General features: G+C 36.0%; 1 protein-coding gene across 3 annotated transcripts in view; it reads left to right on the top strand.

The window, feature by feature from the left end:
* The window catches only part of CAMK4 (calcium/calmodulin dependent protein kinase IV), a 197,157-nt gene that overhangs the window by 88,907 nt on the left and 91,639 nt on the right, over positions 1-16,611 (top strand). For all 3 annotated transcript variants that reach the window (XM_072736585.1, XM_072736586.1, XM_072736583.1), the window contains one exon: positions 10,030-10,108. In XM_072736585.1, coding sequence (XP_072592686.1) covers positions 10,030-10,108 — 79 coding nt within the window. The remainder of the gene's footprint in view (positions 1-10,029; positions 10,109-16,611) is intronic.

The following is a 16,611-nucleotide window of genomic DNA, read 5'->3' as shown; positions in this document are numbered from 1 at the left end:
AAGAGAATAAATCTTAAATATTCTCACCACAAAAAAGAAGTAATTATGTGAGGTGATGGAAGTGTTAAATGAACCCCAGTGTGGTAATCTTTCACAATATATAAGTGTATCAGACCAACATGTTGTATATCTTAAACTTATGCAATGTTATGTAGCAATTATATTACAAGAAACTGGAAAAAGTACATTACGACCAATAGTATACAAAAACAATAGTACTTACTGCATGTTGGTATCACTAAGCCTAAGTCAAGGTGGGAAGGCTGGATTAGATGAATACATGTAAACACAGTAGTATAGTAGATGATATGGAAGAGAAGGAAATGAGTCTGGGAATGGAGCAGAAAGGTGAAGAAAGAAGAGCCATAGCTGTCCTCATCTCATGGTGACATGAGATGGTTGATTGGAAATTCAGTTTCATGTGTGTTGCATGCATGTGCACACACAGATTCAAAGAGAAAAGAAAAATAAAGTCTTCATCAGGCATTTGGTTGATTGATTCTGATGGCTAACATATGAGACAGTAAATATTTTAAAGCAAACAAAGGGAAGGAGTGATAAGAGTATTAGGACCCTTTATGTCCACAGTATCTACTGTTAGGTGACTTTCTGATTGAGAACAAATACATAAGGCAACCTGGTACTTTGAAGCTGTTTCTTATTTGTTTTATTGTACTAAAATTCAGCATTTGGATTCCAAATCTTCTTAGGCTCTTTGTCTTAGGGCAGGGTCTTTGTTAAATTTTTGAAATAAAAGGAGTCATATATAAGCTAGTCATTGCAGAGACTGAGGAATTGGAGCAAAGTCACAGCTAGGTGCTGTCAAGGCCACAACTGAAAGGAATTGTGAACTCGGAAACAGGGCTGTGAGGGCCTGGAGGCTTTTCACGTAAAGAGCATAATGGTTCATGGTTTGAGGTGGTGGTCAGAATGGAGGAGTTAAGCACTTGCCAGCATAGATCTTGAAGACATAAAGGAGTGGGTATAGAGCAAGCTGAAATCAGGGTGAAACAAGTGAGAATCTGTCCAGGAGAGTGGAGGAAGAGTGGAGGAAGATGGGTTATGACCCTGGTAACTCAGGTTGGAGTGCTTGCCCTGGCCCTCTGCACGATTTAGCAAGTAAATGAACCAGAGAAGGGAGAGCATAGTTCTGGATAGACTGAAATTCTGAACCAAGCCTTATTAAAACCTCAGGCCTTGAGCACTTCGTAAAATCTGGGGTTTACTGGCATTCCTTGACATGATATTTTTGAGATATACTTTAGGATTGTAAACTTTACTGGACTTGGAAAACCTCCAGGTCTAATAAAAATTTTCTAAATTTTAAAGGTTAGCCGTTCCTCAAGTTGTGGATTGAAAATGCCAAATCAGTAATTCAGTCATTCCAGCAGTTTTTCCTGTTCTTTGTTGGTTTAAGGTTCAGATTTGATTTTTGTCTTTGGTGACCAAAGAGCACCTTGAAACACTTCAGTATTGAAGAGCATGGAGGAGTTGCAGCTGACAGGGTTGGAGAATGAAACAATGAAAAACTGTCACTGGAATGGGGCAAGATGTGTGCTGACATTAAACATTTAGAGACTTTGATTTTTTTCAGGCTCCTGTTCCTGAGTATGACTCTACTTTCACCCCCAAGAAGAATCAATTTTGGAGTTATAACCAGTATTCTTTAACAATTCATTGAATCTAAAAAAAAATCAATGAAAAGAATAGGCTTGTTAAATAATAGCCAAGTCAATCATGTAGAAGAAATACAATGACATATAGAGTTGGCACACATTATGTTTTCAGCATATGACTGACAGTTCTTATTAATCACAGCCTTGTAAGAACAAACCCTTCCATAATGAGTGTTAGAAAGATCTTTCCTAAAAAGAAAAAAATCTTTCCTGCAAGCACATACACATATTGAAAATAAAATAATTTAAAAACCAGGTGCAAAACCAAACAAAACAAGAAATAAATGCATCGAAATGTTTAAAAATTATTAATATTTTAGCATAATTCAATGCTTTAACCAAGCACCTTCAACATTAGAAAAAGGTAACAAGATTCTCTGGGTCCTGTTTGAGACCCCTCCCATTTAAAAAAAAAAATAACAAAACTCTTTCATAGCTTATGAGGCTTAATACACTTAGCAGAGATGATTTCGCATGGCTGTGAAGCATATCATTACAGAGGCATGTCTGAAGCCAGCCAGAGACTAGTCAACAGTCCCTGCAGACCTCTGTGTTTTAAGAGATTCTGTATCTGCAATTCTCTTGCATTTCCGAAGAACAAGTTGTAGGTTTGGTAGCAAGTCAAGCCAGCCTCTATTGCTTCAGCCCCCAAATCACTAATGTCCCACTAAGTCCTCCCCCAGAAAGCCAGTCACTGATTTTTAGCCTTCCTTACTGGAGAGTGCCCATGACTCTAAATTGTCTTAACATTATGCATTTTCATCCTAATTCCCTGAAACATTAATGTGAATCCTGTTGATAGTTGTTCCTTAAGTGTTGGACATGAGGAGCATGTAAAGATGAACTACAGGATAAAAGGCCCCCTTTTCTGTGCTAAGTAGTCCTAAATGTAGTAGCATGGGACTCTATACTTGATATGTTCTCAGACAAATACATAAATATTATATCTGGAGCTTTCCCCCACATCCGTAAGTTTGACACACACCTGGGTATCAGTATCAAGCGTTTCTTAACTTTTTCTTCTTTCTCTGCAATGAAACTTGACAGTCTACCTTTTAAACTTTTTTCCTAATAACCAACCATTTTAGAAAAGGCTAGAGTTAAAAAATATTTTTTTTTCCAAAATTTCTGTTAAGGGGGCCCCTGGCTGGCTCAGTTGGGGCATGGGGCTCTTGATCTAGGCTTGTGAGTTCAAGCCCCACATTGGGTGTGGAGAGTACTTAAAAATAAAATCCTTAGGGGCTACTGGGTGGCTTAGTCGATTAAGCCTCCACCTCCTGATTTCAGCTGAGGTCATGACCTCAGAGTTGTGAGATGGAGGCCAAGTGGGGCTCTGCACTGAGTAGGGAGTCTGCTGGAGGTGGTTTCTCTACCTCTTCTTTAGCTCCTCTGGCCGCTCTTGCACACACATTCTCTCTCTTTCAAAAAATTAATATAAAATAAAATCTTTATACATCAAGACTTATTTATAAATTAATATTTATTTATAAAATAAAGATTTATTTTATAAACAAAAATAAAGTATTTTAACAATTCTTTTAAAACCATTGTGAAAGTAGAAGTCAGATCTGGACTCCAAATTTGATATTAACTCTCAATTTGGATTTGGATATTATTAACTCTCTTTCTTAACAAAGTCATAGCAGAAAAGATTCTAACTGGAATAATTTCTTTATTTCTTGGCCTTTTGTTAAAGAATATATTGTAATGAATAGTTAATAGTTGTAATGAAGCTTTTTTTCTTCCAGTTGAATAACTCCATATAATATCCTCTGCTATAATCTCCTTGCTTCCTTTATATCTCAGAAAATTTTATGGTGATTCTCTCTATATAATCTATTTTGAAATGTGGATACAATATTATAACAAATATCCTTTTTGTGTATTGACTTTCTGTTTAACAGAAAATAATTTATTATTATTATTATTATTTTTAATACTTTTTTTAAATTTTTATTTTTGATAGTCACACAGAGAGAGAGAGAGAGAGAGAGAGAGAGAGAGAGAGAGGCAGAGACACAGGCAGAGGGAGAAGCAGGCTCCATGCACCGGGAGCCCAACGTGGGATTCGATCCCGGGTCTCCAGGGTCGCGCCCCGGGCCAAAAGCAGGCGCCAAACCACTGCGCCACCCAGGGATCCCATAATTTATTATTTTTATAAAAACATTGAAATGTGGTTTCTTTAAGCTAATCATTTAATTTGATCAAAGAATGGGTTATATTTTAGAGAAATTACTGAAATGTTATTTTCATATAAATTTATTTTGGCTGCTCTATTCTTTTAACTTGAATTTTTTATCCTCTAAAAAGTTATTTCTAAAATTGTGAAAGTTATTTCTATCTATGTGAGGTGATGGATGTATTAACTAATATTACTGTAGTAATTATTTTACAATATCTACATTTATCAAATCATTACATTGTACATCTTAAATTTATACAATGTTAAATGTGAGTTATAACTCAATAGAGGTGGAAAAAATTAAAATATGTTAATATTAACAAGTCCATTTACTTAGCAAAGTAAAATTGGATTCTCTTAATGGATTCCTCATATACAAAAATACCAAAAATTTTTTAAAGGTTTTTTTTTTAATAAATTAATTTTTATTGGTGTTCAATTTACCAACATACAGAATAACACCCAGTGCTCATCCGTCAAGTGCCCCCCTCAGTGCCCGTCACCCATTCACCCCCACCCCCCGCCCACCTCCCCTTCCACCACCCCCAGTTCGTTTCCCAGAGTTAGGAGTCTTTATGTTCTGTTTCCCTTCCTGATATTTCCCACACATTTCTTCTCCCTTCCCTTATATTCCCTTTCACTATTATTCATATTCCCCAAATGAATGAGGACATACACTGTTTGTCCTTCTCCGATTGACTTACTTTACTCAGCATCATACCCTCCAGTTCCATCCACGTTGAAGCAAATGGTGGGTATTTGTCATTTCTAATTGCTGAGTAATATTCCATTGTATACATAAACCACATCTTCTTTATCCACTCATCTTTCGATGGACACCGAGGCTCCTTCCACAGTTTGGCTATTGTGGACATTGCTGCTAGAAACATTGGGGTGCAGGTGTCCCAGAGTTTCATTGCATCTGAATCTTTGGGGTAAATCCCCAACAGTGCAATTGCTGGGTCATAGGGCAGGTCTATTTTTAACTCTTTGAGGAACCTCCACACAGTTTTCCAGAGTGGCTGCACCAGTTTACATTCCCACCAACAGTGTAAGAGGGTTCCCTTTTCTCCGCATCCTCTCCAACATTTGTTGTTTCCTGCCTTGTTAATGTTCCCCATTCTCACTGGTGTGAGGTGGTATCTCATTGTGGTTTTGATTTGTATTTCCCTGATGGCAAGTGATGCAGAGCATTTTCTCATGTGCATGTTGGCCATGTCTGTGTCTTCGTCTGTGAGATTTCTCTTCATGTCTTTTGCCCATTTCATGATTGGATTGTTTGTTTCTTTGGTGTTGAGTTTAATAAGTTCTTTATAGATTTTGGAAACTAGCCCTTTATCTGATACGTCATTTGCAAATATCTTCTCCCATTCTGTAGGTTGTCTTTTAGTTTTGTTGACTGTATACTTTGCTGTGCAAAAGGAGTTGGGGTAAATCTCCAGCAGTGCAATTGCTGGGTCGTAGGGCAGGTCTATTTTTAACTCTTTTTTTTTTTAATAAATTAATTTTTATTGGTGTTCAATTTACCAACATACAGAATAACATCCAGTGCTCATCCCGTCAAGTGTCCCCCTCAGTGCCCGTCACCCATTCCCCCCCACCCCCACAAAGATAAGAAGCTTATCTTTGTGTATGGTGCAAGAGAGTGGTCTAGTTTCATTCTTCTGCATGTGGATGTCCAATTTTCCCAGCACCATTTATTGAAGAGACTGTCTTTCTTCCAATGGATAGTCTTTCCTCCTTTATCGAATATTAGTTGACCATAAAGTTCAAGGTCTTTAAAGGTTTTTATAAATTATTTCTGGCATACTTATATCCTGAGGTTGATCAGTTAAGAATGTATTTTGTTAAACATTTTTGGAAGGCTTTTGCTAAGACAATTATTTTTATACTGAAATTATTGATAGGTAATTTAATGTGATCAGGAAATTAAGGAATAGATGATATATAATGTATTTCTTTGACATGAATTTTTGAGTATCTTAATTTTTCAATTGTTATAAAAACGGAAATTGGATCTTTAGTTTTCTTCAGTGTTTGCAAATCATTTTACCTTGTATTTTCTGTTTTTTCTTTTCCTTTTTTTTAAAAAAGATTTTATTTATTTATTCATAGACACACACACACACACACACACACACACACACACACACACACAGAGGCAGAAGAGACACAGGCAGAGGGAGAAGCGGGCTCCACGCAGGGAGCCCGACGTGGAACTCGATCCCTGGTCTCAACATGGAACTCGATCCCGGTCTCCAGGATCACACCCTGGGCCGCAGGCAGCGCTAAACCGCTGCGCCACTGGGGCTGCCCCCTTTCTTTTTTTAAAATGTCATCAGTTACCATTAAATAAAAATAGACTAAGTTGAGTGTCATAGGCTACATTTTGGTAAGTTTTTGAAAATCTTACCTTTGAACAATATGGTTTTCTTGAAAAGGTTTTCCACTGTATTTTTATCAAGGTATAATTGCATACAGTAAATTTCACCTATTTTATTATACATTTCTACCTACTTTAACAAATATATATAGTTATATAAGCAGCACCACAAGCAAAATGTACACGTTTAATCATGCTAAAAAATTCTCCCATACTCACTTGTAGCTGGTCCCTCCCTGATCTCTCTGAGCACTGATCTATTTTCTGTCCCTATAGTCTTGTCTCTGCAAGAATATTCTATAAATGGAATGAGTATGTAGACTTTTGAATCTGGCTTCTTTCCCTGAGAATACTAGAGAACCATCCAAGGTGGTGTGTGCACTCTAGCTCTTTCCTTTTTCTCTCTGAGTAGTATTCCCCTCTATGGATGGGTCCACAGATAGTTATTCTGTTTCTCATTTGAGGAACAACATTGGAGTTGTTTGCAGTGTTTGATGATTACTAAGAAACTGCTACCAAGATTTGTTTTCAAGTTTGTGAGTGAACATAGCTTTCATCTAACTTGCGCAAATACCTAAGAGTGAGATGGATGGATTATATGGTACTATTAATTTTATAAGAAACTGCCAGGCTGTTTTCCAAAGTGGCTGTACCATTTTGCATTCCTTCCAAAAGTGTATGTTTTAGTTGCTCTGCATCCTTGCCCGCCCATGGTTTGTGCGTTCTCTCTCTCTCTCTCTCACTCTCTCTCTCTCGGTCTCTTTTCTTTAAGGCATTCCACTAAGTATGTAGTTGTATCTAATGGTGGTTTTAATTTCATTTCTCTAATGACTAATGACATTGAGCATCTTTCTCTGTACTTTTTGACATCGATATATTATTTTCTTTGGTGAAGTAGATGTTAAAAATCCTTGGTTCTTTTTTTTTTTTAAGATTTTATTTATTTATTCATGAGAGACACAGACAGAGAGGCAGAGATACAGGCAGAGGGAGAAGCAGGCTTCCTGCGGGGAGCCTGGCATGGGACTTGATCCCAGAACTCCAGGATCATGCCCTGAGTCAAAGGCAGACGCTCAACCACTGAGCCACCCAGGCATCCCTGGTTCATTTTTAAAATCTGTTATTTTTTATTGGGTTAAAAGCTTCTTTGTAATTTTAGATACAAGTCCTTTATCATATATGTGATTTGTAAACATTTTCTCCGTCGTGGCTTTCAAAGAGCAGACATTCTTAAAGTCCAATTTATTTATTTATTCTTTGATTCATGTGCTTTTGGTTTTGTACGTAAGAATTCATTGCCTTAACAAAGGTCACAAAAGTTTCTTCCATGTTATTTTGGTCATGTTTTAGAATCTTAGGTTTTATATTTATATCTGTGATCCATTTTGAGAATTTTTTGGTACAGTGTGAATTTGGAAGAAGGTTTTTATTTTGTTTTGCTTGCTTGCTTGATTGTTTTTTCCATGTGGGTATCCAGTTGTTCCAACACTATTTGTGTAGTTAGAAAGACTGTCCTTTCTCCACTGAATTGCCTTTTTACCGACAAGTCCTATATGTTTATGACTATTTCTATTCTTTTTTTCATTCTTTTTCATGTTCTTTCTCCAACAGCACTTTCTTGATTACTATAGTTTTATACTAAGTCTGGAAACTGAAGATGTGAATCTTCTGACTTTGAAGAAAATGTGTATTCTGCTTTTTCTGTAATTTTCTCTTCATTTCAGTTAGGTTAGCTTAGTTTAATAATATTCATGACTTCTATTGGTGAAATTTGTCTACTTTTTCTAACAATTGCTGAGAGGGTGTGTTAAAGTCTCCAGTTGTATTTGTGGATTTGTCTTTTTCTCCTTTCAGTTCTGTCAATTTTTGCTTTGTGCATTTTGAAGCGCTGTAACAGGTGTATATACATTTGTTATGTCATTATGGGAAATTGACCCCTTCATAGTTAAGTAGTGTCCATCTTTATATTTATTCTGAAGTCTGGTTGAGTTGATGTTGGTATAACTATTTCTGCTTTCTTTTGGTTAGTATTTGCATAGTATCTCTTTTCTATAATTTTATTTTTAACCTATTTATACCTTTATATTTAAATGGTCTTATTGTCCACAGCATATAGTTTGATCTCAGTTTTCCAATCCAATCTGATGATCTTTATTTTTAATTAATGTATTTATAAAGTTTAATATAATTACTAATATGATTGGATTAAATCCACCATATTTTTAGCTGTTTTATTTTTAATCTTTTATTTTGTTTCTTCCTCTCACATTTCACTTTTTTAATTATTTCATTTTAGCTTCATTATTGATTTTTTATTATTGATTGTTCAAATTATTTTATACATTGCCGTAGGTTATACAGTATACATCTTTAATCAAAATCTACTGTTAAATAATCTCATAATACTTAACATAAAGTATAAGAACCCAACAGTATCTTCCCGATTTCTTCCCTCATTCTTTGTGCTATTGTCATATATTTTACTCTTACATATAATATAAACACAATGCATCATCAATAATTTTGCTTTGGATAGTTATCTTTTAGATAATTTAAAATAAAATTGAATTTTGTAGTTCTATCTGTTTATTCCATTTCTAAAACCCTTTATTTCTTTGTATATATGTTATATCTTACTAAAGTTTTTAAAGATGCATTGAAATTGTTCCTTTGTATTAGCACATAGACCATCAGTTCCTGACTTCTTACTCTGTTAAAAATGGATTGTGAATGGGCAGCTAGGAATATGTTTAGTTTTCATAATTCTTTTGTGCTTACTTAGAATTTCAGAAACACAGGATTGAATATTCAATCCTCACAAGAGGTCCTTTAGCCTGATTTTTAAAGTGTGATAGGTTTACTTCAACTGATCTTATTTTAAGATTTATCTAAAGTTCTCTTTCTGAGGTTGAACTTAAGCCTACTTGGTGTATGCACTTCTTTTGTCTCTGTTTCATTGTCCTGCTCTCATGTGTGGAGAGGGAACATCAGGACCACACTGCTTTTTAATGTCCTCCTTTTAGTAACCTCACACACGTATTAAGAGAGTTACTGAGCCCTTCTTGCCATTCCCCTTTAAAGGTAAAAAACATTCTATACTTCTTTGAGTTTTTAATAAATATAGATTTACTTTTCCTCTGTATGTCTTATAACCATTTCTATTGTATTTTCTCCTGGATATCTCACACAATTGTTTTTGTTAGGACATGTGTAAATAAATGGTAGCAAGCATCTTTCACCAACATGAAAGAGCCAGCACCTTTGTGGAGTTAATGTTGGCACTGGAAGAATGCTGGGCATTGAACAAATTGGTGTAAGTTCACAGGGTCCCCTGTTCCTTCAGCAAGCAGTGCCCGCTGTCCTGACCCTTCCAGCCTGGTGCTGAACTTAAACCCTCTCCCTGACGCCGTACGGTTAATTTTACCCCAGACACGTACCTTTAGAGAAGCTCAGGGACTCTGAGATTTGGTTGATGTCCTCCAAAAGCTACATTCACCTGGGGAACCAGATTTTTCCAGAGCCTACTGAATGGAGCAGCCCTGGGCATGTTACTTGTATAGGTATGGGCCGGGAGGAAAGGAACAGACTGGAAAACCTAGAGTTTTTCTGAGTGAACTGTACTCAGTTGTGAGAAAAAAAAAATACAACAGTTGGGCTGGTACTGTAGTACAACTTATAAACACTTGTCAGTTATGAGGGTAACTGCAAAAGATACTTATGTTCAAGCTTTCCCCTTGATTTCACGTCCAGAGCATAATATTTTCTTTTTGTCTTTTTCCCCCCTCAAGGGGTGCTACCTCCATTGTGTACAGATGCAAACAGAAGGGGACCCAGAAGCCTTATGCTCTCAAAGTGTTAAAGAAAACAGTAAGTCTATTTCATTATATAACAGTATCTCTAAGGGATCTGTGACCTGAAGAAGGCGGGAGCCCTGATTTACAGGGCAGAGAGGCCAGAGAACTGTGTACAGCTAACTCCTTGAATCTTGATAATGAGAGTGCAGCCAAATGGTTTGTTTTCTGATGGAAGCTCATGATCCTATGAAAGTGAGTGGATCTCAGGCTGGGTGTGGTTGTGGGGAGAACTGTGGTGAGGAGAAACATTTAGAGCTGGCAGGTGGACCTCTTACGCTTTGTACACCAGTTATGTTTTCATATATATATATTATGTTTTCCTCTTACGCTTTGTACACCAGTTATGTTTTCATATATATATATATGAAAACATATATATATGAAAACATATATATATATATACACACACAGATATAAAATCTCCAATAACAGTTTAATATACTAGAAACGCTTGCTGTTTAAAAATACCTAAATGAAACACAAATAGATGCATTTGTGAAAGGAGTCATCAGCTTCTGACTTCATTTTTAGAAGTTGGATTTGCTTTGGTAAAGTGCAACTAGACAAATGCTGTCGTTTCTAGGACTGAGCCTGTACATTTGAGAAATCTATTTGAATAAGGAAGGATAGTGTTTTCATATTGCTTCTTTTGGCATATACTCCTAGGTGAGCTGAGGGGGCAAAGTTACTTAGGCTTATCTCCAGTGAGTAAGAAATGCAGCAGGTGAAGGTTCACTATACAAATGGCAGCATCTAACACTAGTATTCCTGGTAGGCTCTGTGTCCTACAGAGTATTTGTCACTGCAGTCCCCTGGTACTCTCTGCCTTTAAAGAGTTTCCCTTTATAAGACCACAAAAACACAACATATTCTTTATAGCACATTCTTTCTTTCTCAAATTCTGTGAAATATATATCCTTCTGAAAACCCAGCTGTAAAGTATGCTGAGGAGAGAGCTATCATAAATTTTGAAATCAAATAATTCCTCTTTTAGTCCAAGAGATTTTTTTTTCTAAAGGTGGCTTAATATCACCAGCTGCTTATGTATTGTCTGGCACAGGGAAATTTTAGAATCTCATATAATGAAGAAGAGCATAATGGCATAGGATTTTTCAGTTGAGTAGAAGTAGAATGACATCTTGAAACAACCTTAGAATTTAAAGCCAGAGCAAACTAACAAAGACAGTTTAATTGAAGGATAATAATTTAAATGTCAGTTTCTACTATAAACCTCTATTTTGAATTTCCTATTTGGTATAGCCAATGGTTTAAGTTGCACCAGAATATAGAAGAATCTTTTGATTGATAAGGTTTGGAATTTTCTCTTGAATCAATTTCTTATAGTCATAACATTGATTTGTTATGAGGGTAACTGCAAAAGATACTTATCTTTCATAAAAGATAAATTTGATGAGATGGGACTTCCTATTAAATATCTATTTTTCATGAAAATAAATTGGCATGCTTTAGCTGTAGTCACACAAGAGATGTTTTTGGACTTGATTGTATCCTTTCTTGCCGGTTAAAAAAATTGTCAGTAAAATTTGTGAGTGGTTATTTTATTTTCATAAAATAGTTGAGGAAACCTTGAAAGGGGCCAGCTATATGAATGTCTAGGAGAGGAAACATTCAGAAATGACCTGTGAATGCTCAGAATCCCAAAGAACAAATGACTGGTTTAGAAAAATATTGGTTTATGTCAGAAATCTTTGGTTGAATTGGAATAAGAGACGGGTGAAGACATTTGGTGGGTTGGTGACTCATTCATTAGGAAAGTAAAGCTCTGGTTTGCCCTTGCTGTCTTCTCTTCTCCACCTCTGTTGGGGAAACATCCTCCTTGGAAGCCAGGCGGGAAGAAACTGTGGATGGCAACCAAGTGTCAGATGGTGCTGTAAGGCAGATGTTGTCAAACACAGTTACTGCTGTGCCAAATGGATGAGAGAAAATCCTCTGGAGAAACCCAAGCTTTGAACGTAAATCGGATGGAATCTCCAGCATTGTCTCCTAGAATAAACCATGCACAGAGATGTGTGAATGAGAGAAATAGGAGGCAAAACCTCGAAGAGCAGTTGCCTCCAATGTTTAATTTCATATCGGTTGTGAAGACGAAACTTCCTATCTAAGTGAGATGCATGAAACTTGAGAATCTTTTTACAGAAGAAAAGCAATGCAGGGAAAACAAAGTATTTTCCTAGTGAACGGTTAAAGATCTGCTCTTTCAGGGAAAAGAGGGCTTCAGAAATTGAATTATTTATGTAATCTATTAATTAGATTGAACTGCATAAAATTGCCTCTATGAAATCATTTTTTTTATATACAAAAATGGCAACTTTGTGTGGTTCAACTGATAACTTTGGAACCACCATACTACTTCACTGGATAATTCCTCAAGTCCTCATTTTATGACTAGACCTAAACCTAAAAGATCTAAAAGATTGTCTGTCTATTTATCTACCTGTCTATCTTTCTGTCATCTATTATCAGCTATTGATGAGAATTTCCTGGATCTGGTATAATAAACTACCAGAAACAGGGAGGCTTAAAACAGTGGAAATTTATTCCCTTATGGTTCTGAGGCCAGAAGTCTGAAGTCAAGGTTTTTTTTTTTGGCAGGGCAATTATTTCTGGGCATGCTCAGGGAGACCTTGTCCCATGCCTCTCTCTTGGCTCCTGGTGACAGAAGCTTGCTTGCAGATGTGTCACTTTGACCTCTGCCTCCATTGTCACACAGCTACCGTCTCCCTATGTGTCTCCATCTCATCTTCCCTCTGCGCACTGTGTCCAAATTTTCCTCTTAGAATGACACCATTCCTATTGGGTGGGGGCCAACCCTATGCCATTATAATCTCATCTTAAATGAACTACTTAACATCTTCAACAACTTGATTTCCAAAGCAGGTCACTTTAGAAGTATTAGTGGTTAGATCTTCAGCATAGCTTTTGGCGGGGGACACAATTCTACCTATAATACTACCTATAAGAGAAAACGTCGTCTTCTTCTTTTTTTTTTTTTTTAATAAGAGAAGACTTCTAAGGTGAATTTCAAAACATGCCATTTAGTATTTTAATGTGAAGATGAGTGTAACTTATATCACACTCAAGAAAATTAATAAACCTAAGAAGATTCCATGAGTTTACAGGTGATTAAATTCACATATGAACATTTTTAAGTCCAGCAAAGATTTCCCATCTCTTTTACAGTCAATTATTTGATAATAATAGTCCTCCCAGGATCTGTTTAAATACTTTTCAAGACAGTTTACTTAAATTTTATGTTGTGTCAATGTTAGTCCGTAATATTCTCATAACTTAATACTTGAGTAAGGATTCAGATTATGTTGGCAATAAAAGACTCTCAGTTCATCACTGAGAATCCCTTAGGCACTGACATGTCTGGATGATAGACAATGACTCGAATTTAGACAGATTAACGCACCAGCCCTATGGAGAAATCCATATCTCTTTGATGGTCAGATACAGGACAGAGTTAATACTGATAATAAACATAAACCATCATGTTTAGATAATTGAATATTTTGACTAAAAAATATCTTTATGGGAAATTAATGTGTAATTATAATAAAAATACATTCTTGAGATTTTCTTTAGTTGACAGCACAAGCAGGGGGAGTTGCAGGCAGGTTGTTGGAGAGGGAGAAGGCGGCTCCCTGCTGAACAAGAAGCCCAATGTGGGGCTTGATCCCAGGACCCTAGAATCACCACCTGTGCTGAAGGCAGACGCCCAACCCACTCAGCCACCCAGGCTCCACAAAAATGTCTTTAATTACCATATATTTTATAGGTGGATATAATACCATGTACTTCATATATAGATAACTATATTTTATAGAATTAGTATACATTAAAATTTGTATCAACCAAGGTAATAACATGCTTGCAACTTGCCTTCAATTAGTTAAGCAACAAAAAAATGTGTGTGAGTATATGTATGTACACATATATATGGGGAGAGAAAGAAAATATGACAAAAATCAACAATTATTGAATATAGTACAATATACTAGTATCCATGCTGGCATATCAAAATTTCAGTATATATAAAAATTCTCATAACCAAAAGTTTGGGTTAAAACATACTTCAGCATTGACATCCTATTTATCATAACTTAGCATTTCTTCTAGCCATTCAAAAAGCATTTCAGGGGACGCCTGGGTGGCTCAGCGGTTGGGCATCTGCCTTTGGCTTAGGGCGTGATCCCGGGGTCCTGAGATCGAGTCCCATATCGGGCTTCCTGCATGGAACCTGCTTTTCCCTTCTGCCTGTGTCTCTGCCTCTCTCTCTCTCTGTGTCTCTCATGAATAAATAAATAAAATCTTTAAAAAAAAAGGCATTTCAAAATCTTGCAGGTTCTAAATGTTCTGATAAACATCAGTGACCCTACTATAGGTGTATTGAAGTGCTAGAAAAAAGAACATTATAGTTGAACCAACTTTTTGCCCTAATGAAAAACCTGGACGTTTCTAGAAGCAATATCCATTCATCTCATTGTGTCATTAACAAGGATAAAGCTTTGAGGACAGCAGGAGTAATAAACAAGAAGAAAAATGAATTAAGAGTCTTTTGTAATGATGGATTTAATTTTTTTCCACTATTATTCATGGGCCTTGTACTGAAGTAGTTATCAAATCACTTGGAGTGGCATCCTTACTCTCCTTTTGGGAAAAAGGTGGCCTGTTTTATAACTTTAATTTTGAAACAGCTACAAATTCAGAAGCAGTGCCTTTTGGTCGCCCGGAAGTTCTTTATCACCTTGCATTTAAGAACTAAGTGACTTGCAGGTATCAGTAGAACTTGTACTATGAACTTTGTAAAACATGAATCAAGAGGTGAAGGAAGAAACAAGGCTAACTTTTTTCCACTTCATTCATGAGTTTTTTACCATCTCCATTTTATGTGATATTTGGAAGAAACTGAAGTAGAGAAAAAGGATTTACTAAGCTACTTCTTCAGATTAATAACATTGGAGCATTAAAGGATTGTGACAGGCACAGGTATTAGGACAACCTGTGATGTAGGAGATGGAACCTTATTACTGGTATCACACGACTTTTGAATATGCTGAACCTAAAATTGCGACAAAATGAGAAAAATAGATTCAAGAAAGTGTCAGAATTTGAACAGAGTAAGCAGATGGAACCTTCAGTTTGGACTGAATTTTGCTGAGTGAAATGGAATTACAACTTTTAAAGAATGGCATGGTGATAATGCCGTTACTATTTTAGGAGTGAGTCACGTGCTTTACCTTTCTTCCTTAGAAGTACATACCTCAGGGTATATCTAAATAATCACCCTTCATCCCTATCAGTATGGCTCATATTCAAGAACAACTGAAATTTAAGAAAATTATGCTCACCAATCATTATGGTGTCCTTGAACTTTTGGAGACAAGTATTTGAATTCTAAAAGTGAGATGCAATTTCTAGCTGTATGGCTCAGCTCTTGGAAGAGACTGCATTCAGCTTACTGGAAAATCTATGCCCTTTCATGAAATACCCAGTACCAAGTCTAAGAATTAATCTCAGTGTATAAATTCAGAATTTGTGAGTCTGAGAGCCAATCTCAGCATGCCATTTCAGCATGTATAGGTATTCTGAGTCTCCTTAAGAAGGGCTGTGCAGTTGTGGGGTGAGATTATGGGGTCTGGAGCCAGACACATTGAGTTCAGGATCACTCCTGCCATTTACTACTTGTGTGGCTTTACAACAAATTGTATAAACCTCTCAATCTTAGTTTCTTCATCTGTAAAATGGCTTTAAGAACATCTAGCTCATGGTGTTCTAGTGAAGATTAAAGTGAGAGATCATTTATGTAAAATATTTTTCAATACCTAGGAAGCTTGTTATAAGTGGGAACATTCTTATTAATTATAAAGGGTCTACACAGACATTTTATATTATGATAGTACCAGTTCATTCTGTGCAGTTCTGATGTTCTCATTAGCTTCATTTAAAACTGAGTGAGCAGTACCCAACATATTCTGCAATTTTGTATGAATAAGATTAATTATATTGTTTTTAGAGTGCTTTTAAAATTACTGCTATTATCAATCAAATTTAATACGGTGCTAAATAAAGATCTCTGATCTTAGGACCTCCTATACAAATAAATCTTGGATACTCGTGATTGCTAGATTTAGAATGCTTTCAACCTCATAGCTGTATTCTGGTTCTTAGCATGGGAGCAGTGTGGCTAGGTCCACAGTGTAGAAGCTGTCCCTGGTCTAAATTTTGTCATATTTTAGTTATTAGAGTGTAAAGTTACCTATCAATTTCTATAAAGGTTTTTGTTGAATAATTTATTTTACTAGAAAATGCCTTTAAGTTTTATAAAATTTCCATAAGTGCTAAAGGGTGAAAGAGGCCTTTTATCTTTTTTTTGAGTTAGTTGAAGAAACACACCTTGTGATTTGCTAATAATTCTGTGATTTATTTTTTAATGTCTACTCATTTTTCCTTATATTCTTATGAGTTAACTATTTGAATATATAACTATGA

The sequence above is a fragment of the Vulpes vulpes genome, chromosome 14 (genome assembly GCF_048418805.1).
Source record: "Vulpes vulpes isolate BD-2025 chromosome 14, VulVul3, whole genome shotgun sequence".
NCBI classification, from domain to species: domain Eukaryota; kingdom Metazoa; phylum Chordata; class Mammalia; order Carnivora; family Canidae; genus Vulpes; species Vulpes vulpes.
This window is presented reverse-complemented; position numbering and strand designations above follow the sequence as displayed.